This window comes from Hylobates moloch, unplaced genomic scaffold, assembly GCF_009828535.3.
Source record: "Hylobates moloch isolate HMO894 unplaced genomic scaffold, HMol_V3 SCAFFOLD_10, whole genome shotgun sequence".
Taxonomy (NCBI): domain Eukaryota; kingdom Metazoa; phylum Chordata; class Mammalia; order Primates; family Hylobatidae; genus Hylobates; species Hylobates moloch.
Window position 1 is genome coordinate 22,045,818 of NW_026652285.1, and position 26,872 is coordinate 22,072,689.

At 50.0% G+C, this 26,872-nt stretch overlaps 1 protein-coding gene across 4 annotated transcripts in view; it reads left to right on the plus strand.

Annotated features, from left to right (window-relative positions):
- SOCS7 (suppressor of cytokine signaling 7) overlaps positions 1–7,790 on the plus strand; it is a 48,479-nt gene extending 40,689 nt beyond the window's left edge. For 3 of the 4 annotated variants that reach the window (XR_009215177.1, XR_009215176.1, XR_009215175.1), the window contains 4 exons: positions 2,980–3,115; positions 3,523–3,673; positions 4,916–4,955; positions 7,484–7,790. Coding sequence is in view for 1 of the 4 variants with exons in the window: in XM_032163395.2 (XP_032019286.1) it covers positions 2,980–3,115; positions 3,523–3,643 (257 nt within the window). In the remaining 3 variants the exon portion in view is untranslated. The remainder of the gene's footprint in view (positions 1–2,979; positions 3,116–3,522; positions 3,674–4,915; positions 4,956–7,483) is intronic. The other variant, XM_032163395.2, reaches the window with a different exon arrangement.
- Positions 7,791–26,872: the final 19,082 nt, after the last annotated feature.

Consider the following 26,872-nt stretch of genomic DNA (forward strand, 5'->3'; position numbering starts at 1 on the left):
AATCAGTTAATTGTATGTTGCCTATTATCCCGACCTGTTTAAGCACAGTGTTATCTTTGGGAATAAATTATTAGATGTATAAATTACTTTTATCTCTGAAACATCATGTTGAGTTTACCAGTATTACAGCCAACCCCCCAAAGCTTTCTGTTTGCCATAGTTTAATTTACTAAAGAATATATAAATACCAGTGAGGGACAGGGCAAATTCAAAGAGGTATTTGAACCCAAAATTATTTCTTAAAACCACTTGAGTTAAATATATTCAAGTGAGAAATTCATGTGTGAGTTCTTTTTCTTTTCTTTTAATGGAGAGGACCAACCATGTGGGTGGAGGAGAGAAGTAGGGCTTCAAAATACAAGACTTAGTTTTGAAGGGGTGGGAGTGCCAGGGAGGGGACTAGGAGAGGCTGGTCATGAACCAGAGTGCTGTGACTGTCCTGGACAACCTCCTTGTTAGATGGGCAGAGGTGCAGGCACTCCAGAGACCCTCCTGGAGAACCCTGCTGAGAGGTTCCCCAGCTATGGCAGAGCCACCGATAATTCTTCCGTAGGGCAGGTGTTCAAGGCACGCCGGCTTTATTGGCTCCAAGCTACAGCAAGTTCTCTAAGCTCAGTGGGCCTCAGTTTCTTTATATGTGAAATGGGGATGGTGGTGTTTGCCTCAAAGTATAGTTTTAAAGACTAAATAAGTTATCATTATTATTATTATTATTATTTTTAGAGACAGGGTCATGCTTTGTCACCTAGGCTGGAGTGCAGCGGCACGATCTTGGCTCACTGTAGCCTCGAGTTCCTGGCCTTAAGTGATCTTTCCTCCTTGGTCTCCCAGAGTACTAGGATTATAGGCGTGTGCCACTGCACCCAGCCTGAGTTAAATGTTTTTAAGATGACCTTAACTTGTTCAGTATAAAATAATGTATTTTGATTTTTTTTTTTCCCCTGGAAAGTCTGTTGTCAGTGATCATGAAAAGGCTTTGGGATGCAGTGCACATGCTTTCATTTGTTTTGTTTTCATGCCTTCAAACAAAATTTTAAAACTATCTGGGCCGGGCACGGTGGCTCACGCCTATAATCCCAGCACTTTGGGAGGCTGAGGCAGGTGGATCACCTGAGGTCAGGAGTTCGAAACCAGCCTAGCCAACATGGTGAAACCCCGTCTCTACTAAAAATACAAATATTAGCTGGATGTGGTGACGGGCGCCTGTAATTCCAGCTACTCGGGAGGCTAAGGCAGGAGAATCGCTTGAGCCTAGGAGTTGGAGCTTGCAGTGAGTTGAAATTGCACCACTGCACTCCAGCCTGGGCGACAAGAGCAAGACTCTGTCTTAAAAAAAACAAACACTTTGGGAGGCTGAGGTGGGCAGATCACAAGGTCAGGAGATCGAGACCATCCTGGCTAACACAGTGAAACCCCGTCTCTACTAAAAATAAAAAAATTAGCCCGGCATGGTGGTGGGTGCCTATAGTCCCAGGTACTCGGGAGGCTGAGGCAGGAGAATGACATGAACCCGGGAGGCAGAGCTTGTGGTGAGACGAGATCACGCCACTGCACTCCAGCCTGGGCGACAGAGCAAGACTCCACCTCAAAAAACAAACAAACAAAAAACTATTTGAACTTAAACCCCAATAATAGTAGATATTTTATTTTCCAATCAGTTGTGTCTATAGAATGTCTTTTGATATGACAATGGCTGAGAATTCTTTGACAGGTTTTGCAACTCAGATTTTCTCAAAGAATCTTGTTTAACTTCCATAGCCCCTTTGTTTATTGAAAGCAAAATATTCTTAGTTCCCTTGAACCCCCGTGTTCCTGCCATTCTGGATGTCTCCATGCCTGTGGCGTGGGGCCCTTTTTGGGGTGGGATTCCCCAGCACAGAGCCTGCTAATACATAAGGGTATGGTACTCCCATTGAGTCTATTTGGCATCAATCAGCAGGCAGGTTTGCACTAAGTAGTAGTAATCCTAGCTTGCCCAAGCTATTGTAGTTGTTGTTCTTTTAAAGCATCATCTTTTTTTGGTCTCCTGGCCTAAAATTTCAGAAGCAGGAACTGGGGGTTATAGAGGTTGGGTATAAAAGGTAGCTAAACCTGACTGTCCTGGCTTGAAGTAATGGCAGGAATAATAGGCTTGTCAAATTTGATCCCAGCTGTTACCTTCTACTTACCAGCCTCTCTGCTGAACCAATTGGAATTTGGTGGGTACTCCTCTGAATGGCTTTTCTGGGTCCTCACCTTCAGGATACTGCTAGATGTGCCCAATGAGTATCTCCCATTCCCAGCAGGGATCCTTTTGATTCTTGGCCTTCCCGAGAGCCTCAGGCCTGGGATTGGCCACTTGGGTCCAAGCAGTGTCTCTAGTTTGGCATCATTGGGCTATTCCAAGGAGCAGGACTCTCAGCTGTTACGAGTGATGCTAGGAGCCAGGCACAGTGGCTCACGCCTGTAATCCTAGCACTTTGGGAGGCCGAGGCGAGTGGATTGCTTGAGCCCAGGAGTTCGAGACTAGCCTGGGCAACATGGGGAAACCCTGTCTCTACTAAAAATACAAAAATTATCTGGGTACGGTGGCATGCACCTGTGGTCCCAGCTACTCAGGAGGCTGAGGCAGGAGGATTGCTTGAGTCTGGGAGGTCAAGAGCTGAGATTGGGCCACTGCACTCCAGCCTGGGTGACAGAACGAGACCCTGTCTCAAAAAACAAAACAAAACAAAAACAAACACACACACACACACACACACACACAAAGGTGATGCTAGGGAGGCCTTTGGCAGAGAATAGATTTCCTTAATTGTGAATGTGGTGGTGGTGCTTCTGGAAATGGAAATCAACAGCCCTTTGTGGAGGGGCTTTTGCACAGAATACATATATGAACCATAAAGAAGTCCCATTTCCCCTCCCTGGGTTCTCTTCATACAAGAAATGGTAGTTAGCTCCATTGTTTCCTCTGAATATTTTCCTTTGTTTTCTTTCTTGAAGGACTGCCACCAACTCCTGTCCAGCTGCTCTATCCAGTGTCCCGATTCAGCAATGTCAAATCCCTCCAGCACCTTTGCAGATTCCGGATACGACAGCTCGTCAGGATAGATCACATCCCAGATCTCCCACTGCCTAAGTACAATGGGGTTGTCAGGTTTGGGACAGGAATAAGTAAGGGGGTTGTGGGGAGGTAACAAATGTCAGTGAGGCCTGCAAGCTACCTTCACAGGCAGAGTCTGGCATAAAATATTTGCAGATACCATTCTTTCACATTTCCTGTGTCTTAGCACCTAACTCTAGAACTGTCATATTGCAGCCAGAGGGAGGAAGGTGTGTGTGTCAGCCTCCCTTCTGCAGTCTCTATGAAGAATAGAGTAGAAGTGGTAAGAGTAAGGAAGACAGAACTATGATAACTCAGTAGAAAATGAGAATTGTGTTAGGTCTCAACCATGTAGGGAGTGAAGAAGAGTTGAACAAAGGAGTTACTTCTTTTATATTTTGTATAAAAACCTTTTGTGTATATCCCTCATTTGTTCTTTACAGACCTCTGATCTCTTATATCCGAAAGTTCTACTACTATGATCCTCAGGAAGAGGTATACCTGTCTCTAAAGGAAGCGCAGCTCATTTCCAAACAGAAGCAAGAGGTGGAACCCTCCACGTAGCGAGGGGCTCCCTGCTGGTCACCACCAAGGGTATGAGCTCTCAGCCTCACTGCCCAGGCACATTTCTTCCTGGGCAGTCATTATCATGCATTGAGCCTTGGGCCCCCTCCCCACAACTCCCAACATGGATAGCCCCTATCCAGGCATTTGCCCATAGAATGACAAGATCTCACCATGTAGTCCTCAAGGGGCACACACCCCATTTGGGAGAAAAGCAGACAGACAAGAAAGACACGAAAGTAGATTGCCGCCGGGCGCGGTGGCTCATGCTTGTAATCCCAGCACTTTGGGAGGCCGAGGCGGGCGGATCACGAGGTCAGGAGATCGAGACCACGGTGAAACCCCGTCTCTACTAAAAAAATACAAAAAAATTAGCCAGGCGTGGTGGCGGGCGCCTGTAGTCCCAGCTACTTGGAGAGGCTGAGGCAGGAGAATGACGTGAACCCGGGAGGCGGAGCTTGCAGTGAGCTGAGATTGCGCCACTGCACTCCAGCCTGGGTGACAGAGCAAGACTCCGTCTCAAAAAAAAAAAAAAAAAAAAAAAGTAGATTGCCAGGAAACGTGCAAGCTAATCGCTGAATGTAAGGAGGGGGACACCCAAGTGTAGCTAAGAGTGCGGCCTCTGGCAAGGAGAGGGTAATTGAAAAAAATAAAAAGAAGAGTGCAGCCTCCTCTCATACAGACTTGGGTTGATCTCCCTGATAGCACACAAATGGCATATAAAGCAGGAAGCTAAAGGGAAAGGAAACTTCATCAAAGAGAACGCAAACATGCCTTTAATTGCAGTAGGCATGCACTTCAGTGAGACTCCACCATGTCCCACAGCTTGGAATATGGGGATGAGGAAAAACAGCCCACTCTTCTATTTAGCGTTCCATTTGGGCCATTACAAAGTAAAGTGTTGAAGAGAATAAATGAATTAACTAAGGAATTCATTTATCTACAAGGCTCTTCTCCCATCATTACACAGTTCTACTCATTTATTTTCCCATAAAATATCTTTCAATACTGGTTTGTGCAGATGAATTCCAATTAGTCTTTTAAATTGCACTAAAGTAAACATTGTGGGCCAAGTTCCTGTGTAGGGAACACAATTGTCAGGGAGCCATGACTTTGGTGGTGGTGGTGACAAGCAAGATTGACTGCCAGTGTGCAGTGACTGCTTTCTTCTGGTGTGGATCCTGGAGTAGATGTACAGTCTCATCATTTCTTCAATTATATGCAAATCGTATGCCTTTGGAAGTGACTAAACATCTAATGTCTTGTGTCTAGGTGGATTTCTCTGCATGATGGCTTTGCAGTTGAGATTAAGGTGAGAGGTAGAGAGAGCACTAGGGATGTCCACCTACCTGACTACCCTTGAAGAGTAATTAGGCCATTCGGTTAGAGGACCACGTCTGTGGGTGCAGTGCTGTAGAAGAACCCACATAAACAGGGAGCATGTTCAGAGAAAGGCCTTGTGGCATTGGAGAGCTCAAACTTCATCATATGGGAATAAATGGCCTAGAAAGAAATGTGATTAACCCAGAGCACAGAGGTTTTAGGGAGGGATAGCTGAAAGATGCATTTGATGGGTTTTCCTAAGGAAGAGAGTGATTAACCTCCTCTTTGTGGTTCCAGTGGGGAGCAAGATCAGCATTACGCTTATTCTTTGCCACAGCCAACAATCCTGATGTCACAGCAAAAAGAGATCCTGAGAGTTCAGTTCAAACCTTTGCCAGTGCATGACTGCTCCCAACACTCAAGACAAGTGGCTCCCCGCCAGCCTGTTCCTATCATGCCACACCCTTTCCAGCTGAGGCAGGGCCTTTATACCTCTAGTTCCCTTTGCCCAGAATGATATGCTCCAAGGTCCTCCCATGTCACAGCAAAAAGAGACATGGACAAGGACCAAAATGAATGTAAGTTACAAGGAACTAGATTTCAGTCCAACTTTACAAGAACCGTTTTAACAGAGAGGTCCAGAACTGCGATGGTTTTCCTCAAGAGCTTCCATTCAGCAGATAGCTGGATATTTGTGTTTATTCACACCCAGTATGAATTGAGAATAGAGTGCTGAGCAAAGCAAAGGCCCTGTTCTACTCAGCTTCCCTTCTCCTAAGGAAAGACAGGCAGCAAACATGAACATAAATGAATGAGCTAATTTCAGGTGACTGTAGAGTGTTGTGAGGAAAGTAAAACTGGGTAAAGTTTAGTGATTAGTGGTGGGATACTCCTCAAGTTTAGATGGTCAAGGAGAGACTTGTGAGGAGGTGCCATTTCAGCTGATACCCAAATATCAAGGAGCCAGCCATGGGAGGGCCTTGGAGCACAGCATTCTGGGCAAGAGGACCTAGAGGTATAAAGGCCCTGCCTCAGCTGGGAAGGACGTGACATGATAGGAACAGGCCAGTGGGTAGCCATTTGTCTTGAGTGTTGGGGGCAGTCATATATTGGCGAAGGTTTGAACTGAACTCCCAGGATCCCTTTTTGCTGTGACATCAGTATTGATGCCTGTGGCAAAGAATAAGCGTAATGCTGAACTTGCTCCTGGTGTAGACCCTAGGAGCCCTGGAAAGGGAGGGAGTAACAATTCCTAAGGGAAAGGTCTTTTTTTTTTTTTTTTTGAGATGGAGTTTCGCTCTTGTTGCCCGGGCTGGAGTGCAGTGGTGTAATCTTGGCTCACTGCAACCTCCATCTCCCGGGTTCAAGCAATTCTCCCACCTCAGCCTCCCAAGTAGCTGGGATTACAGGTGTGCACCACCACGCCCGGCTAATTTTGTATTTTTAGTAGACTAGGTTTCACCACGTTCATCAGATGGGTCTCAAACTCCTGACCTCACTCAAGTGATCCACCCACCTTGGCCTCCCAAAATTCTGGGATTACAGGCATGAGCCACTGTGCCCCATCGGGAAAGGTCTTTAGGGTATGAAATTTGGCCTTTATGACTTCTTGTTGTTCAGGCTGATTTTAATTTGGAAGTTCTGAATGGCCTGCTTGGTCTATGTATGCTGTTACCTGGGGAATTTCATGCCAGGGGGTTTGGAGTCAGGCTACAGAGTAATGGCTAGAACAGTGCCTGTCTCAAGTCAGAAGGTGGAAGCAACAGTGGCCTTTGTGTTTCTGTGTCAACCCTGTCCAGTTGACAGAAGCTGCAGAAATACAGAGTTCTCTGGCCAGGTGTGGTGCCTCACATCTGTAATCCCAGCAGTTTGGGAGGCCGAGGCGGGCTGATCACGAGGTCAGGAGTTTGAGGCCAGCCTGGCCAACATGGTGAAACCCTGTCTCTACTAAAAACACAAAAATTAGCCAGGCATGGTGGCACACGCCTGTAATCCCAGCTACTTGGGAGGCTGAGGCAGGAGAATCGCTTGAACCCAGGAAGTGGAGATTGCAGTGAGCCGAGATCATGCCATTGCACTCCAGCCTGGGTGACAGAGTGAGACTCCGTCTCAAAAAAGAAAGAAAGAAATGTAGAGCTCTTTCTTGGCCGGTTCAAAAGGGGTTATTCCAGGGGCTCACTTCCCTTTTCAGTCCCTAGAGCAATTGAGCCTCAGGGAAAAGTGGGTAGGAAATGAAGGAGTAAGGGAAAGAGAGAAATTATGCAATGTGGTAGGATATATTTATTAGTTATTTCAGGACCTTGTTTTGTCATCCAAGTCATAGGCTGCTCAGGTCCCCCTGACAAAGGCCACTGCTGCATCCCTAGTCACATGTGGCCCTGATGGAAGCGTTCAGCTCTCCAGGCTCCGTTCTCCTTTTGAGGTGTGCTGCTCCACCTCCAGTGGCTGGCTGTTCTTTCAGTCCATTTTGGTTCTATTCTGTTGAACTGTTTTAATTTTTTTTCCTTTTTTGCCTAGGCATTTTGTTGCCAAGCTCCAGCTTTGAAGAACCAAATTAAGCTACCATGAAAAGAAGATGAAAAATGAGGGAACGGGAAGGTTGGGATTCTCTGTGCAGAGACTTTGGTTCCCCACGCAGCCCTGGGGCTTGGAAGAAGCACATGACCGTACTCTGCGTGGGGCTCCAGCTCACACCCACCCCTGGGCATCTTAGGACTGGAGGGGCTCCTTGGAAAACTGGAAGAAGTCTCAACACTGTTTCTTTTTCAGAAGTTTTGTTTTTGATATTTGTATTACTTGGTATGGAAAACTTACCTTGAAGGCAGTTGGGGTTTGTGCCCGTTGGATTGAAAGTGGTGCGAAGGGTGAGCAGGTCCAAAGAAGGGGTGGGAGAACAGGGGATGGCCATTCAGCTGGTGCCAAAGGCAGAGTTAAGAGTCTGTGTCGTGGGCCTGGAAGATGGGAGGAGGGGCCTGAGGTTTGCAAAGGACTGAGAGCTCCTGAGGAAGGGGGAATCTGCCTCTTGTTGCCATGGGCAGCTGTTGTAGGAGCAGGAGAGAAAGGAGGGTGGGTGGTCTTGAAAAGAATATTGGGCAAAACCTAGCAATTGGCCTTAGCTGGGAGAAGTAGTGACTCCTGCATCCTTTTTTAAGGTTTAGGAACCTGAGTTCAGAAACACCTATCATGGAAGCTGTACTAGTTGTGATTTACTTAATTCCTTAAGTTCCATGACCTGAAGTTAACCCCGTTCTTCCTCTGCTCTCAACCCATTCCTCCTTGAGATAACTGTACATGTCACTCTGATCATGGTAACAGCATCCCTATTGCTTCTGCCAGCTGTCACGGCAATCGTGTTTCTCATCACCTGGGCGGTTCAGAGCCAGTCATGGGCTGCTAAATTTAATGGAGCATGCTTCCAGGTTCTTCATGGCAAACTGTACTCATGACTTAGGAGTGAGTGTTACTTCCATGTGCCTGTCAGCTTGTGAGGGGGAATGTGGAGGAAGGTGAGAAATGCAGCTCCCACAGTTGTGCTCTTCCTAGAGGAAGCTCTCAGAACGCAGCCCTCACGGGATTTCCTTAGGTCAGAGGAGAGCATCACATCTCACGTTTTTAGGTTTATCACTGCTGTCCCACTTCTGGGATGGGAGGTAGCAAGGGCTTCTATATTTTCCTGTGTTCATTCTAGCAACCCAGACATTTCCAGATCAGATCCTGCTGATCTCCACTCACTGGAAAGTCTGCCAGATGCCGATTTGAGAGCTGCCTGTCTTCCGGCTCTCAGGAAGAGCAGGGAGAAAAACTCCAATGGTCTTTAATGGTTTCTGCAGCTGGCCATGGCCAATTCATATGACATTGTGAGTTTGCTTTCTTGTAGAGCTGCTCTGGGGAGAGGTTTGCTATCGAGATGTTAACAGTGGAGCTGTTGGGTCTTCATGACTCCTTGGCATGTGTTCCGTGAGACACTCTTTCTGGGTTCCCCGTGCTTATAGCTGCCTCGTCTCACAAGACAGATACTAATGTCAGGTTTGTGGCTTCCTGATGGTTTGAGTGGGGCCTTAGTGTCTTGGTAATTTATAGGACTGCCTCATCTGGGAGCATTGCCTTCTTCCTTAGTCCCGCATGGAGTGACCAGTCTTCCTCGTAGCTGGACAGGGAGGAAACTTGCACCATTACCTGACTGTAGAAGGGTGGCCCACAAGATGAGCTGTGCACCATAAACACAGCCCACCTCTGATTTGTCATGTGGTACCTCTTCTTTCCTTGGCTTCCATGGTAGTATTACCAACTAAGCAAGATTATGATCCCAGAAATTGGTTTAGCATGTGAGTGTTGCCTCGTGAGAGTACAAGTAATATAACTCGCCATCTTGCAGGAAGTGCCACCCCAATATAGAGCCTGAAGTTGGAATCCATTGAGATCCTTGGGTGGCTGATATGCAGCCTGGGATCTTTCTTTTTTTTGTTCCTTTTCAACCACCCGTAATTTTAAGATTATTTTTTAGTGTGTGTGCCTGGCTTTGCCCTAGATATTGTAGAAAACAAAAAAGGTAAAAGACGTAATCTGTGGCCTAAGGGAGCTTTTAGGTGACTGCTGCACATCAAGCAGAAAATCAAGGACTATCTAAAGACGTTTATAGTGTAGATAAGATCAGGGTAGACCAGATGGTCTGGGAAAGTTCTCTGCCTCTGAGGCTTTGGGTTGTAGTCAATGGCAGGACAGACAGTGAGATGAAAAACACATGAACAAAAGCAAGGAAGCAGAAATCTGCATGGCATGTAGTGAACAGTGCACAGTCCTGTTAGAGCAACATGGTTAAAGAATCCTTTCCAGTGCGGTTGTCTAGATGGAAGCTTCCCAGCCACCAGGCAGACCTGAGTGCTGAGGGGTTATGATGGTGAGGTGGAGCCCAAAGCCCAAAGGAGTCAGGAAGGTTCCTGCCCATTGCCAGGACCTCACTATGGTCAGCTCAGGCCGTGTGAGGAAGGCAGAGCTTCCGCACCCCCTGTGTTACTGGGGTTTCTTCTGGAGAACTCATACACTCAGGTACAAAACAAACCAACTGAGGAGGTGTGACCCAACCTCACCACCCACCTTTCTCCTCCTGGGGAATGTCATGTTGAACTGTGTCTGTGATCTGTCAGTGCACTGGTCCCAGCCCTGGCCGCAGCCTAGTCCTTTCTCTGTGGAGTGGGCTGCAAAACAGCAGTGCAAGAGGAGACAGTCTTCATCAGGTGTGGGTGTTTGGTGCCTGCAATGGGTGGCCTTGCACAGAGCAGTTAGGGGAAGATGAGGGGGAGGCATGGGGCTGGGCCAGCTCTCTGGGATGCAGTCTGGTCAGAGAGTAAATGGAGCAGAGGAACAGGCACGGCAGCACCTGCCCTTCACCTCCCCGACAAGGCCTGCCCCTCCTTCGCCAGTGCTGTGCAGAGCTCATTTAAATGTATTCCTTTCTAGGTCTGGGTGCGGTGGCTCACGCCTGTAATCCCAGCACTTTGGGAGGCTGAGGTGGGTGGATCATGAGGTCGGGAGTTCAAGACCAGCTTGGCCAAACAGTGAAACCCCATCTCTACTAAAATACAAAAATTAGCTGGGCATGGTGGCGTGCACCTGTAGTCCCAGCTACTCGGGAGGCTGAGACAGGAGAATTGCTTGAACCCAGGAGGTGGAGGTTGCACTGAGCCGAGATTGTGCCACTGCTCTCCAGCCTGGATGACAGAGTGAGACTCCATCTCAAAAAAAATAAATAATTCCTTTCTGGTTGTATTTTCAAGTCACAAATTGTAAAAGGCTTACATCTAGGGACCCACTATTGATTTCTAAGTTGTGGGTGGGTGATACCAGTGGCCTCAGTTCCTGTATAACCCTCACCTGTTTATGACTGATCTACTGTAACCTTCCTCAGGTTGAGAGTGAGCCACTGTGAGCCAGTGACAACTACTGCTACAACTTGCTGTTACTTGAAATTCGTGTGCTATGTTGGTAGCACAGAAGTAGGCGGGCGGGGGTTTTGGTGTGGGCACTAGATAAGTGGGTGGCAGCTGGCTTTTTGGGACCACTGTGCTGACCTTGGCCTGGTCACCTGCCTGTGTCTAGGCAAAGTGAATGTTACATCTTGGAACCTGAGCCATGGAGGTGGCGCCACCTCCCTGAGGAGAAAGGTGTGGCCAAGGGAAGCTCCCGCATGGCTCCTGCTCCTTCCCCTTCCCTACATTTCACTTGGGCTAATGATGTAAGCCCCCCTTGAGGTTGGGGATGGTGTGGAGATAGCTGCAGACACCCCTGTAACAGATATCCAGGAAGAATTGGGGAGTGGGGGTAATTATAATTCCCAGGCCTAGGGGTGAGAGGTGGGAGTAGAACCAGAAGTGCCCTGGAATCCAGCGGTGTCATCCCTCGCCCCAGGGCCCCCAGGAAAGCATGGCCTGCTTGAAGCCCTCTGCTCCCTGCAGAAACTGGGGAGAGGAGGAGCTTTTTCCTTCAGTTAGATCTTTCCCTTCCCTGCTGCCTCTCTCCCTTAGCTTTAGAGCCCTAAAGTTAGTGGACAAGACACTGGGATAAAGCTCTATGGCTGCTGGAAGGAGGTCAGAGTCTGTGTGTGCGTATGCATGCGTGTGTGTGTGTGTGTGTGTGTGTGTCATTTGCAGAAGTCTTGCTACCAGTTGGGGTGTTAAGAGCATCTCCACTGGGCGGAGACCTGGCATTTGTTTTCCACTGTTAAGAGAATGACACGCCCCCTGTCATGTAAGGGAGGAGCTATTGAGTTAGACATTTTCCCTATGGGAATCCTCGGTTTGGTTTGTGGGAAAGGAGGGAATGGATAAGTGATTTTTATCTCTAATCGTCAACACAGCTGTTCTTCCACTGAATTTGTGCTATTGCATACATGTAGCCATCTTTCTTTTCACTGCAGCAGTGTTTATCAGTAGTTCAAAATGATTTATTTGCTCCTGGGGAGTAAAACCTTTTTTATTAAAAAAAAGAAAAAGAAAAAAAAAGAAAAGTGTGCCCCCCCTCCTACGCCATGATAGCTATAAAATGATTGGGCCACAAAGGTCAAGTCTGCACATCCCTGTGGTAGACCCTGCTTTCACATTGGAGCCTTCACACTCAGCACAAAATGATCGGAGGCCTTGATAAAATGGAGAGCATAGTCTTGGGAGCAGTGAAATGGGGGTTGGATCATAGAGACAGGTGCTGGGGACTTGGGTACCGCAGTTAGGAAAGTAGTGTTATGAGTTGTACTGAAAATGTTGATTCTCTAATCTGCCAGAAAAGGACCTGTCTTTTCATGCAGATTTCATATTGTCTTTGTCCTTTTCATTGCTTCTTGACCTTCCTGGTAGGTGTCGCTCAGTTTCTTCCTGTTTCCCTTCCTGTCCTCTCCACACCTGCTATCCCGTCCCACTCCCATCTACCTCCTGGGAAGCCAGCCCTGCATGCTGAGTTTGTGACCTGCTTCACTCCCATTTCATTTCTAGAGGGTTTAGAGGGGACCTGGAACCGTTCCCTTTCCCTCTCCTACCCCCTCCTCCACAACACCAAGAGGCCTGGAGGGGCAGACAGAAAGCAACCAGCCACGGCGGGAAGACATGCGTGTTTGGTTGCAGCTGGACTGCAATCGTAGTTCCTCCTGGAGATAGAGTGTGAGGAACTTAGGACATTCTTCCTCAGACTCTGGGATCATCACATACCACACTGCCCCGCTCAGAGCTTCGTCCTGAGTTCCCTAACCAGCTCAGGTGGAGCAGAAGCCTGGTCTCACTCCTCCATCTCTGGTGCTCCCTTGGGCGGGGACCTGCCCCTCACTCTTAGGCCCAGAACCTTGTCCAAGGGACAGGTAGGGTCCAGGTGCCACTTTGGGTAGCTGGCTGTTGAAATGCCCACACTGGTGCTGCCTGTGGCATAGCCACTGCTGTACGTTTTTGGTTGTTTTTAAGAAACTCGATGAAGAGGGGTGTCATTCTGGGCTCGGGGTGGTTGCCAATTTTTCACCAGAAAGGGAGCCACCCCTTGCAACCACTTCTGTCTCCATTAGCTCCCCCTCTGCCCTCCTCCAAGCCAAAGCGTGGCCTGGCTTTTGTCCTCCCATTTAGTTTTCCTCTTTTACCCTTCCTTTTGTGCTTAATTTATTAAAATAGTTGCTGTATAATTTATTTTCATAAACTATAAAAAAATACTAAATGGTTAAAATAGACTTGCAGGCCAATCTTAAATGGGGTGGGAGGGTCTGAGGGTGGGATGGGGAAAGGGAAAGAGGTTTTGATATAAGCAAAACAAATGCACTTTGGGTGTGTTTTGGTATTTTTCTGGGGTTAGAGGGGGTGGGGTTAGGGACGTCCCTGTAGATTAGTTCCAGAATGGGGTGTCTGTATATACTGTATTAATAGGCATGTTTGACTCTCGTAAACGGACATTAGTAGCTGCTGCAGGTCCTGTTTGGAAACTCCATGTACAATTCCCAGTTTTTTGTAAGTGTCAGTGCGAGAGACATTTGACTCTTGTGTTTGTATCTCCTTTTTATGATTGCTGTACCTACCCATGTCTTTTTGGGGAGGGGTGAAAAGAGATTTGAAATAAAAATGTTCAGAAATTATTTCATGTTCTTTGGTTTGGTGTTTTTCACTCCCTCTCCCATCTCATGTGACTCCTGACATGCCCCAGTAGGATCTGATGACCCAGCCCTGGGGAATGGGTGATCCCTGTGATGTCAGCCAAGCAGAGTGCACCCAGCACTAGGCTTGTCAGAATTAGAGGTGCTGAAAAATCCCTGAGGCTAATGGCCACTGCTCAGAGCTACCTTCTCCTTCTCTAGGAAGTGCAGGAGCATTCCCGAGAGCTTTCTGGGGCTGAGTGCCTGTGGCCTTTTTGTCTTGGTGAGCATTGGCGTGGGGCTCTACCTAGGGAGAGTTCATATTTACCATAGCAGTCATTCCTAGTATTCCCTGTGGCGGGCACCAAGGTTTTTCCTGAGTTTAACCCATAGCCCTCCTGCTGCCTTTCTAGCCTACTATTGCTTAAGCTGTGCTCTTCGGCGAGAAAGGGACCAGGTTGTTCCTCTGGTTGACAACGTGTGTATCGGCATATCCCGGGGATTTTGTGGGTTCCATTCCAGACGACTGCGATAAAGTGAACATCACAATAAAGCAAGTTGCACAAATTTTTTGGTTTCCCAGTGCATATAAAAGTTATGTTTACACTATGCTGTTATAAGTGTGTAATCTTAAAAAAAAGTGCATAATTTAAAAATACTTTATTGCTAAAAAATACGATCATCTAGGCCTTCAGCAAATTGTAATCTTTTCACTTATGAAGCGTCTTACCACGATGTTGATGGCTGCTGATGGATTAGAGTGGCAGTTGCTGAAGGTTGGGGTGGTTGTGGCAATTTCTTGTTCTTTTTTCTTTTTTTGAGACGGAGTCTTGCTCTGTCGCTCAGGCTGGAGTGCAGTGGTGCGATCTCGGCTCACTGCAAGCTCCGCCTCCCAGGTTCACGCCATTCTCCTGCCTCAGCCTCTCCGAGTAGCTGGGACTACAGGCGCCCGCCACCACGCCCAGCTAATTTTTTGTATTTTTAGTAGAGCTGGGGTTTCACTGTGTTAGCCAGGATGGTCTCAATCTCCTGACCTCGTGATCTGCCCGCCTCGGCCTCCCAAAGTGCTGGGATTACAGGCGTGAGCCACCGCGCCCGGCCTACTGTGGCAATTTCTTAAGACACCAATAAGGTTTGCTGCATTTATTTGACTCTTACTTTCAAAAAAGATTTCTCAGGCCGGGCGCGGTGGCTCACGCTTGTAATCCCAGCACTTTGGGAGGCCGAGGCGGGCGGATCACGAGGTCAGGCGAGCGAGACCACGGTGAAACCCCGTCTCTACTAAAAATACAAAAAAAATTAGCCGGGCGTGGTGGCGGGCGCCTGTAGTCCCAGCTACTCAGAGAGGCTGAGGCAGGAGAATGGCGTGAACCCGGGAGGCGGAGCTTGCAGTGAGCCCAGATCGCGCCACTGCACTCCGGCCTGGGCGGCAGAGCGAGACTCCGTTTAAAAAAAAAAAAAAAAAAAATCTGTAGCATGTGATGCTGTTTGATAGCATTTCCACACAGTAGAACTCCTTTCGAAATTGGAGTCAGCCCTCTCAAATCCTGCTACTGCTTTATCAACTAGGTTTATGTAACATTCTCATTTCTTTGTTGTCATTTCAACAAAGTTCACAGCATCTTCACCAGGAGTAGATTCTATCTTAAGAGACTACTTTCTTTGTTCATCCATAAGCAGTAACTCCAGACAGGTGTGATGGTACGCACCTGTAGCCCCAGCAACTCAGGAGGCCAAGGCAGGAGGATTCCCCTGAGCCTAGGAGTTTAAGGCCAGCCTGGGCAGCAAAGCAAGACCCAGTCTTGTCCCTTAAAAAAAAGCAACTCCCATCTGTTTAAGTTTTATCATAAAATTGTAGCAATTCAGTCACATCTTCAAGGCTCCACTTCTAATTCTAGTTATGCTATTACCACCACATCTGCAGTTACTTCCTCCACTGAAGTCTTGAACCCCTCATTGTAATCCATGTGGGTTGGAATTAATTTCTTTCAAACTCCTGTTCATGTTGATACTGTGACCTCCTCCCATGAATCATGAATGATCTTTTTTTTTTTGGAAATGGAGTCTCGCTCTGTCACCCAGGCTGGAGTGCAATGGCGCGATCTCAGCTCACTGCAACCTCCGCCTCCTGGGTTCAAGCGATTCTCCTGCCTCAGCCTCCCGAGTAGCTGAGATTTCAGGTGTGCGCCACCATGCCCGGCTAATTTTTGTATCTTTAGTACAGACGGGGCTTCACCATGTTGGCCAGGCTGGTCTTGAACTCCTGGAACTCCTGACCTCAGGCGATCCACCTGCCTTGGCCTCCCAAAATGCTGGGATTACAATTGTGAGCCACTGCGCCTAACATGAATATTCTTAATGGCATCTAAAATGGCGAGTCCTTTCCAAAAGGTTTCTAATTTGCATTGCCCAGATCCATCAGAGGAATCACTATGGCAGCTACAGCCTCATGAATGTATTTCCTCTTTTTTTTTTTTTTTTTTTTTTTGAGACACAGTGAGACTCTGTCGCCCAGGCTGCAGTGCAGTGGTGTGATCTCGGTTTACTGCAACCTCCACCTCCTGGGTTCAAGCGATTCTGCTGCCTCAACCTCCTGAGTAGCTGGGACTACAGGAGCCTGCCACCACGCCTGGGTAATTTTTTGTATTTTTAGTAGAGATGGGGTTTCACAGTGTTAGCCAGGATGGTCTCGATCTCCTGACCTCATGATCTGCCCACCTTGGCCTCCCAAAGTGTTGGGATTACAGGCATGAGCCTCCGTGCCTGGCATGAATGTATTTCTTAAATAGTAAAACTTGAGGGCCAGGCGGAGTGTCTCACGCCTGTGATCCCAGCACTTTGGGAGGCCAAGGTGGGCGGGTCACCTGAGGTCAAGAGTTCAAGACCAGCCTGGGCAACATGGTGAAACCCCGTCTCTACTAAAAATGCAAAAATTATCTGGGTGTGGTGGCACACAACGGTAATCCCAGCTACTCGGAGAGGCTGAGGCAGGAGAATTGCTTGAACCCGGGAGGCGAAGCTTGCAGTGAGCCAAGATTGAGCCACTGCACTCCAGCCTGGGCAACAGAGCGAGACTCCGTCTCAAAAAAAAAAAAAAAAGCTGGGGCTGGGCGCGGTGGCTCATGCCTGTAATCCCAGCACTTTGGGAGGCCGAGGTGGGTGGATCACCTGAGGTCAGGAGTTCAAGACCACCCTGGGCAACATGATGAAACCCCATCTGTACTAAAAATGCAAAAATTAGCCAGGTGTGGTGATGCATGCCGGTAATTCCAGCTACTTGGGAGGCTGAAGCATGAGAATTGCTTGAACCCAGGAGGCGGAGGTTGCAGGGAGCCGAGATCATGCCACTGCACTCCAGCCTGGGCAACAGAGAGAGACTCCATGTCAGAAAAATAAATAAATAAGACTTGAAAGTCGAAATTACTCCTTGATCCATCAGCTGCAGAATGGATGTTGTGTTAGCAGGCACAAAAACAACACTCATCTCCTTGCGCAGCTCCATCAGAGCTCTTGGGTGACCAGCTGCATTGACTTCCTGCCTCAGCTGCCTGAGTGGGTGGGACTGCATGTGCCACTACGTCTGGCTAACTTAAAAACTTTTTTTTAAATTTTGGTAGAGAAAGAGTCTCGCTACGATGCCCAGGCTGAAGGGCAGTGTCACGATCATAGCTCACTCCAGCCTTGAATTCCTGGCCTCAGGCAATTTTCCCTCCTTGGCCTCTCAAAGCACTGAGATTATAGGCATGAGCCACTGTGCCAGCCTAGCATTCTTTTGGAAACAATGGGCCCCAAATAAAACCCCTTCCCAACTGTCTTCACCTCCAAACCTGAAACTACCTGCTTCATCTCCTCATCACAAAGGCTGTTCCATCAAACGTCTGCAATGGAGTCTTCTCACGCACATACTTGAATTCAATGATAAGCACTTGGCAAGTAACAGTGCTGGAAATTCCTCATTCATTCCATTGTGTGTCCCCCCGATTGAAGGTGAGATGGGAACAGTAAGTTTTATGTCTCTTGGTTCCCTCCAGCCTCTCATAGTGTGAGCACCTCACATATAAGGATTCTAGTGCATATTTGTACCACGTGGATTCTGAAGACCAACTGTTTTCACTGGTGCTCAGCCAAAGGCACAAGAGTTGACTCCAGCTCAGGAGAGGCACTAGCTGATCCCTAATGGAGCCCCTCCCCAAGGGGTTTTTGAGAGGAATTTTGCAGCTTCCTCTGCTGCACAGATCCCCATTGAAGCTATGATTTCATCATCCATCTGTCTATTGCCATGTCTTCATTAGGCATTCTCCTTTGTGAACCTGGACAATTTCAACTGGTCTTCCTGCTTCCTGTTTCTCCTCTCTAGTCCTTCAAAATGTCCTTCTATAAGGTCTCACTGTGTTGCCCAGGTTGGAGTACGGTGGCTCAATCTCGGCTCACTGCAGCCTTAACCTCCCAGGTTCAAGCAATCCTCCCACCTCAGGCTTCTGAGTAGCTGGGACTAAGATACAAGCCAACATGCCTGGCTAATTAATCTTTTTGTAGAGACAGTGTCTCACTATGTTGCCCAGGCTGGTCTGGAACTCCTGGGCTCAAGCGTCCTCCACCTTGGCCTCTAAAGTGCTGAGATTTCAGGCATGAGCCACCATGCCCAATGGTGTCATTTCTTTAGTTTACAGTCTTTGATATCTTTCAACCAAGAGAAATCCCCATTGAAATCTTGACCCTCAACCTGCCTTCCAATGCTGTTTCTCCTTCCCTGACACGTAGGCTTCAGTCTGGCCACACGTGTGACCTGAAGTCTGTAATCATGGCATCCCTCCTGCCACTCTGCCTTCCCTCATGGTTCACCCTGTGCCTGGAGGACCCTTACCTGTCACCCTCTCTACCTGCTGAACTCATTCTTCAGGGCCCTGCCCCAGGGTCACTCTGTGAAATTGGAATTGTCACTAGCCACAAACAAATGGCTCTTTCCTCTCTTATGACATTTCTTCATCTATCTCTGCTTGCTTGTTCTGACTGTGACCTCTGCGAGGGACAGTGTCCTATTCATCTCTCTCCCCACTTCCAGGGCCTGGCACAGTTAAATGGCCGTGCCAAGGTGGTGGTAAGTTGAGGAGATGAGATCAGCCCCCTTCCCAGGAATGTTGCTAATATTCCCTGGTCTCTAGTCAGCCAGTCCTTAAACCTGGATCTCCACCTTTCACACTGGACAACTGGATTGTTTAGAGGTGGGGATTTTTAGTCATCAAATGCCAGTCTTTTTCTTCTTGTTTTTTTTGTTTTTGTTTTTGTTTTTTTTTGAGATGGAGTCTCACTTTACCACCCAGGCTGGAGTGCAGTGGTGCGATCTCAGTTTACTACAATCTCCGCCTCCCAGGTTCAAGTGATTTTCATGCCGCAGCCTCCAAAGTAGCTGGGATTACAGGCATGCGCCACCACACTTGGCTAATTTTTGTATTTTTTAGTAGAGACTGGGTTTTGTCATGTTGGCCAGGCTGGTCTCTAACTCCTGGCCTCAAGTGATCCACCTGCCTCGGCCTCTCAAAGTGCTGTGATTACAGCCATGAGCCACAGTGCCCGGCCCCAAATGTCAGTCTTCTGCAAAAGTTTCTCAAGAGACTGAAATTTTCATGGTTGGAGTAGGAGTGTGAAAGATGTGATGCAAGGTGAACGCGGTGGCTCACGCCTGTAATCCCAGCACTTTGGGAGGCCGAGGTGGGTGGATCACCTGAGGTCAGGAGTTTGAGACCAGCCTGGTCAACATGGTGAAACCCCGTCTTTACTAAAAAATACAAAAAATTAGACGGGCGTCGTGGCACATGCCTGTGTGTGGAGGATGAGGCAGGAGGATCGCTTGAACCTGGGAGGCGGAGGTTGCAATGAGCTGAGATCGTGACCCTGCACTCCAGCCTGGGCAACAGAGTGAGACTCTGACCAAAAAAAAAAGAAAAGTAAAAAGAGAGAGAGGAGAGAGAGAGGAAGGGAGGGAGGGAGGGAGGGAGGGAAAGAAAAAAGAGAAAGAAAGAAGTATACAGCGGTAACCCAAGATGTTCCAGAGGTGGGATGTGGATTGCTTCCTCTTGGCATCATAGAGGATGACAGAGCTGTCGCTGCTCTTGGATGGAAGATGCTACTGACCTCGGGTCAGCCAGCTTGGTCCAGTGGCCAGAGATTGCACTGAGCCACCTGCTACTCCCTGCTGAGTTATCACTTAACAGAAATCCTGCATTTAAGGAGAGCTCAACCCAGGCCCCCTTCTCACATCCTAGGCTTACATCCTGGGTTTCTCATCTCATCAGGTTCAGGGTGGAGGGTGGGTGTCAAGGCCTGGCTTCCTGGCCCCTGCACTGCTGAGAAACTTGATTTTATTTCTGGGCCCTTATTCTGCAGATCCAGGGATGACGGGAGAACGGGAGAGGCTAGCTAGGTTTATACTGGGAGAGAAAAGTAAGAGGGAATGGTAATGGCTGAGCTTGGGGGACATTGTTTGGAAATGGGTAGCTGTTGTCTTTGGCAACAGCTGTCCTGTGTGTGAGACCGATAAAGTCACGATGTTTCACTATGCGGTGGGTGTCATCTCTTGGTGCATCTTCTCCCCCATGCCCTGGTATTGAAAAACCTGAGATGTGGGCCTGGTGCGGTAGCCCATGCCTCTACTCCCGGCACTTTAAGAGTCAGGAGTATGGGGAAGGCATGGTGGCTCATGCCTGTAATCCCAGCTCTTTGGGAGCAGAGGCAGGTGGATCACCTGAGGTCAGGAGTTTGAGACCAGCCTGGCCAATATGGTGAAACCCCATCTCTACTAAAAATATAAAAATTAGCTGGGCGTGGTGGTGGGCACCTGTAATCCCAGCTACTCGGGAGGCTGAGGCAGAAGAATCACTTGAATCTGGGAGGCGGAGGTTGCAGTGAGCCGAGATTGTGCCACTGCACTCCAGCCTGGGTAACAGAGGGAGACTCGGTCTCAAAAAAAAAAAAGAGAGGAGCATTGCTTGAGCCCAGAAGCTCAAGACCAGACTAGGCAATATGGCAAGACCCCATCTCTAAGAAAAAAAATAAAAAATTAGCTGGGCATGGTGACGTGTGCCTGTAGTCTCAACCAATTTAAGAGACTGAGGAAGCAGGATTGATTGAGCCCAGGTGATCAAGGCTGCAGGGAACTGTGATTGAGCCACTGCACTCCAGCCTGGGTGACAGAGCGAAACTCTGTCTCAAAACAAACATACAAAAACCTGTCTGGATACGGGGCAGATATTTCTTTGACTGGGATCCCATATGGCTCTGGACATGTTAAACGCTGACTGCATGTGGCGAGTGGGCTCTGTGTCTTGCTCATCTTCTGGGATGACCCCCACCCCCCAGCCGGGCACATGAAGGGATACCTGTGAATGTTTGCTAAAAACCATGGAGCAGGTCAGCGGCAGAGCCAGGCCAGGAGGGAGGTGGCAGTGGGGAAAGGTCTGGGCTGGAATCACCTCTGGGCCTGGATCGGGGAGCTCCCATATTGGAATGGGAGTTTATGTGGGAACTGTTTTCAGCAATGCTGGTGAGTGAGACCGCAGAATGCGCTGTGGAGTCTGGAGGAGAGGCTTCAGGGATGGTGCTGTGGTTCTCAGCCAGGGCAGAGGCTTTGTGAACTTGAATCACTTAGACAACCTTTTCACATCTCACTCCCAAGACTATGACACCCTCCCAGGATCTCAAGGGGTTGTGGAGGAGAGGGGTGGTGAGGATAGCAGATGAGACATCTCAGGGGCATCCACAGGCTCTTTGCCTCCTCCCATGGCTCCTGCCTGCCTGTTAAGACTCCTGGGGAGGGCCTGGCCCAGGATTTGCTGACCCGAGTTTGAGTCCCAGCTCTACTACCTGCTGCTTGTGTGATCTTGGGCAATTTATGCTTTTTTTGGTCTGTTTCCTTCTGAGTTTTATTTCCTACCTCATGTGTGAGTAAACGAGGCATGTATGTAAAATGCCTGGTACATCTTGAGCACTCAATAAATATCCACAAAAGCCTGCACGACATAGCAGGACCCCGTCTCCATAAACAGTAAAAAATTAGCTGGGCATGGTGGCATGTGCCTGTAGTTTCAGCTACTCAGGAGGCTGAGGTGAGAGGGTCGCTTGAGCCTGGAAGATCCAGGCTACAGTGAGTGGTGATGGTGCCATTGCACTCCAGCCTGGGCGACAGAGCGAGACTCTGTCTCAAATGTGTGTCACCTCTCTCTCTCTCTGGGCACTGATTATGATCATTATTATTATTATTTTTTTTGAGATGGAGTGTCTCTCTGTCACCCAGGCTGGATTGCAGTGGCAAGATCTCAGTTCATTGCAACCTCTGCCTCCTGGGTTCAAGCAATTCTCCCGCCTCAGTCTGCTGAGTAGCTGGGATTATACGCGTCTGCCACCACGCCTGGCTAATTTTTGTATTTCTAGTAGAGACTGAGTTTCACCATGTTGGACAGGCTGGTCTCGAACTCCTGACCTCAGGTGATCCACCCGCCTCAGCCTCCCAAAGTGCTGGGATTACAGGCGTGAGCCGCCGTTCCTGGCCCCATGATCATTATTATTAGCGGGCTTTTTTTTTTTTTTGCTGGCAGAGGGAAAGAGTCTTGCTTACTCGTCACCCAGGCTGGAGTGCAACAGGGCTATTGTAGCTCACTACAACTTCAAACTTCTGGGTTCAAGCCATCCTCCCACCTCGGCCTCCCAAAGTGCTGGAATTACAGGCCTGAGCCACTGCACCCGGCCCTATTAGCAGTATTTTGAAAACTAGGATTGAGATTCTTTTTGCCAAAGGCAGAGGAAGAATGAAAAGCTCCCCTGACCGGAGGCTGCGCAGGGGTAGGCTGTAGGGAAAAAGAGAGGTGGGAGCTTCCAGGTGGGGAAGGGCCCGGAGGCTGCTGGTGGCCGCGGGCAGAGCTGGGTGAGTCATTGGGCTTCTCCTGCCACCTAGTGGCTCCTCAGGGCTAAGCCACCCTGCTGTTCCCTCAGGTCCCCTCGGTGGTGGTGGAGGCCAGACTTCAATATTCCTCAACACGGTGTCTCCAGTCCCCTTCGGTTAACCCATTAAACGCCCTGCCCTTTCAGGGACCCTGGCCCATGAGGCATCCCTCACCTGGCCCTGGCGTGTGGGACACGACCCCCTCCTCCAGGTAGAGGGAGAGTGAGAAGCCTTTGTTCTCCTGGCTCCGGGGCAGAGTTGGGGGGTCAAGGCAGACACCTGGGGACAGTGGATGCCACGCTCATGCACCCTGCCCCCGCTGGCTTGATGGCTGCTGATGGGAGATACTGGGGCCCGGGACCATGTCCGTGTCTGCTGCGGGTTCTAGTTAGTTCTATAAATAGGCACTGTTTTGTGCAGGCTCTGGGTTAGGGCTCTCCTGAACCTTCCCATCTCACCTTCTCGGAGGACTTTGCCCTTTTGTCTCCAGTATGGAGAGGGTGCGAACAGAGACCGGCCGCCCGAGGCCTGAGAGCCGGATGGGGCCTTGGAGACAGCATCATCTGGGCCTCTCGTCATGCCCCTCCCTCCGAGGAGGCTGCCTGGAGTGATGGCCTGGTTGCATCATGCCCGACTCCTGCCTATTAGGTGGCTGTGACTATTGGGGAGGGGTCTGGCCCTGGGTGAGGGGCTTCAGGAGGAGGCTGAGGGGCCTCATGAAGGGGCCACACGTTGGCTGTGAATCAAGGTCAGGCATCCTGCCCTGCTGCCCACTACCCTCCCCACCCCTGACACCCACTTCTCTCTCCCGGCCCTGCAGCCTCAGCTGCACCAGGCCAGGATTGCATCATTCTTGGCTTTGTTCTCAGAGCAGCAGGTGCAGGAGTGGGGCCCGCCCCCCGCCCCCCCTCTTCCCTCTCATCTCCTTCCACTCCCTCCTGGGTAATCCCCCTCCTTCCTCCCTTCCTAGGCCCATGGCACCCCGGGAGTTGTCTGCCTTACCTGTGGCTCTTAGCTACCTTTCCACCTTCTCCCTGTTCCCCAGGGAGCCCTGGAGGCTACCGAGGTGGAAGGAAGTAGGCTGGGGGGCAGGGATGAGCACCAGGCTGGAAACTGCCATTCTTCATCTCTAGCCCCCACCTGGCTGAAAGCAGGTGCCACCTGCAAAGGGAACACCTGGTTGTAGCCAGGGTATGGCCTCCTAGAATTTGGGGACAAGGTCAGAAATCATCACCTGCTGAACTAAAACTAATAATAATCAACATAAAATGAATTAATTCAGCCCTTTGTAGAAGGCACTTAACTTTTTTTTTTTTTTTTTTTTGAGATGGAGTCTCACTCTGTCACCCAGGCTGGACTGCAGTGGCACAATCTTGGCTCACTGCAACCTCCGCCTCCCAGGTTCAAGAATTTCTCCTGCCTCAGCCTCCCTAGTAGCTGGGATTATAGGCATGCTCCATCACACCTGGCTAATATTTTTTTTTTTTTTTTTTTTTGAGACGGAGTTTCGCTCTGTCGCCCTTTGGTGGAGAGAGGGTTTCACCATGTTGGCCAGGCTAGTCTTGAACTCCTGGCCTCAGGTGATCCGCTCGCATCGGCCTCCCAAAGTGCTGGGATTACAGGTGTGAGCCACCACGCCCTGCCGGTACTTAACTTTTACTGATCACTTCTGTGCCCACCAGTAAACCAAGCATTTTAGACTCACATTCTCATGTCATCTTTCAACAGCTCTGTGAGGTGGTGCAGTTAGCATGTCTGGTTTACAGATAAGGGAGCTGCAGGGCAGAGAGGTCAGAACACTTGCCCGAGACTATGTGAATATTAAATGGCAGGTCTGGGAGGTGAATCCTGGTCTGCCTCCCTCTTGAAGCCTCTGGAAGAGATGGTTGGAAAATTCGATGCTGACCCACCCGGAGCGTTTTTTTTTAAACCCCTAAAAGATTGTTTTTGGCCAAGACACTCATCAAGAGATAAGTATCTTATTTTAATTTTATCAAAGAGATAGAATAAATAATAAATATCCATGGAAGCCTGGGCTACATACTGAGACCCCATCTCTAAAAAAATAAAAAATTAGCCAGGCATGGTGGCATGCACTTGTAGTCCCTGCTACTCAGGCTGAGGTGGGAGGATCGTTTGAGCCTGGGAGGTCGAGGCAGCAGTGAGTAGTGATTGCACCACTGCGCTCCAGCCTGGGCTCATATCAAATGAGCCCTGCCCCTCTCCACACTGCTGTACCTCTGAGGCAACATTGTTGCTGAAGGTTCTGGTCCCTGTGGGGTGTAGAAGAAGAGAAGCACTAGGGGATCCAGCCTGCCAGGGAGGAGGGAGGACTGGGGGGCTGCACTTGTGGACCCTGCAGGTTGGCACGGAGACTGTGGGTGCTACTATCCCTTCCCTATTCAGGGGCTCTGCTTGTGAAGCTTCCTGCAGTGTTCAGGGTGTGTTGATAAGATAGCATTGGGTTTAGCAATCTAGCCACCATGACTTTGGTTAGTAGGAGTTTACTCCTGAGAGCCAGATTAGCATCTCTGAGGACAGACAGCCCCTGATCTTGCAAAGCCCAACACCAGACCCTAGGCCTGGCCAAGCAACAACTGTTTCAGAGGCCCAGCATAGGTGGCTACCGCCACCACCACCTTCTTGTTTTCACTTCCTCAGCACTGAAAGAGAACCTGAGGGAAACCAACTGGAGAGAATGGAGCATGGCTTCCACAGCCAGGGCCCCGCTACACCACAGCCCAGGCTTGCTGGCTGACACTCTTCTCTGTCTCCAGTCTCTTTAGCTCAAGACAGGCTCCTTCTGAAGGGACAAAGGGCCCCATTGACCTCATAGCCTTGTGACCCCACCCAAGTCTGTCCCTCCCTCCCCAGGCAGTCAGCAGGGTCCTTGAGTAGCAGACAGGAGCCACAAGGCCGCTGAGAGGGCACTGGCGGGGAAGCCAAGAGAGGCGGCAGCCAGCTGGCCGGGGAAAACTGGGAGTGCGTGGGCAGTGCCCACCAAATCGCCACCAGGGGAGGCCAGGGATGAGGGCTCTGGGTACTCCTGGCTGTAGTCCCAGGAGCAAAGCAGCAAATACCCTGCAGGGCCACAGCATGGGAAGCTGGGGGAGTCCAACTTCAGCCCCAAAGTGGGCTGCTCGGAGCTCAGGGCCTCCCTGGCCCACATTCCTACCTCCCTGCCCCCAACATGTCCCCCACACCCAGCCTATAAAGCCCCCTTTGTCTGAGCCACTGAGGATCTTAACTCTGCCCATCTCAGCTTCCCGCCCCCTCTCCCTCATCCTCTGGTGCCTAACAAAGAGGCCAGGACTCAGTGAGAAGTGGTGAAGCCACCTTCATGCCAGCCTGGGCATTGGCCCAGGGGGTGTGGGCAGCCAGTCCCTGTAAACCAATGCCTCCACCCCACCACCCACGTCAGGGCAGGTTAATTTCCACCCCTGTCCACTGGGGACTGCGTACCCCTGCCCGGGGCAGCGTGCCCACCTCTCACATGACCATTTATGTGATGCCCCTCTAAGTTTGCCCTGTCCTGTCAGAGGCAGAACAGAGGGCAGTGGGTGGTCAGGAGCCACCCCTGATGGAGGGTGTCAGAGAGCGAAGGTGTCTTTTTGCCATCTCCTTGGTCTTCACCAGAGTGGGTGGCCCCGCTGCCCACACGGTAGGTTCTCCAGTAGTATCTGGGGGTTCAGATCCCCCTTCTCTTGGAGTGGATAAACAGATCAGCCCCCTCCTCCTGCTTGGCAAGTGCCAGGAACATGGCTCACTGGGTGGGCAACAGGAATCCCCATCTCTTCAGAACACCCAGCCAAGGGCTTCAGAACACCTTCAACTATAGGCAACAGCTCCCTGTTCCCACAGCGATCTCGAGGTGGGGGTGGCACAGTGTCTCCCTGCGTCCCGGTAGTGCTCTGGGTGTCTCTGGCCTGCTGTCAGTCACCCCCTGCAGCGGGTCGTCAGCTTGGGAGGCAGTTGGTCTGGGATCAACTGGGATCAGCTCTGTTGCCAAGGTGCGGTGAGACCGCTGGCAAGCCCCTCTCTGGCTCTTGTAGCATGAGAGTGGGGTCCTTCCGACTCCGATGAGCCTCAGGAATGAGGAAAGGGGCTTCGCTTGCAGGGGTCTCTTCTCCCCTAGCAGCGCCCCCGGGACGGGCAGAAGAGGGGGTGCCGGAGCGGGCGAGCCCGGGATGTGCGAGGGTCGGGTGCGCGTTGTGTGTGTGTTCGAGTGTGTGAGCCCCCACGTGCGTGCGTGCGATTGTGCGGTTGCGTGTGAGCGCGTGTGCTCGCCGGTGCGCGGTGCTGCCACGGGCCGGGCGGGGTGAGGAGGGGAGGGGGCGGGCGGAGGGGCGGGGCCGGCGGGGCGGGGCGGGGAGGGGGC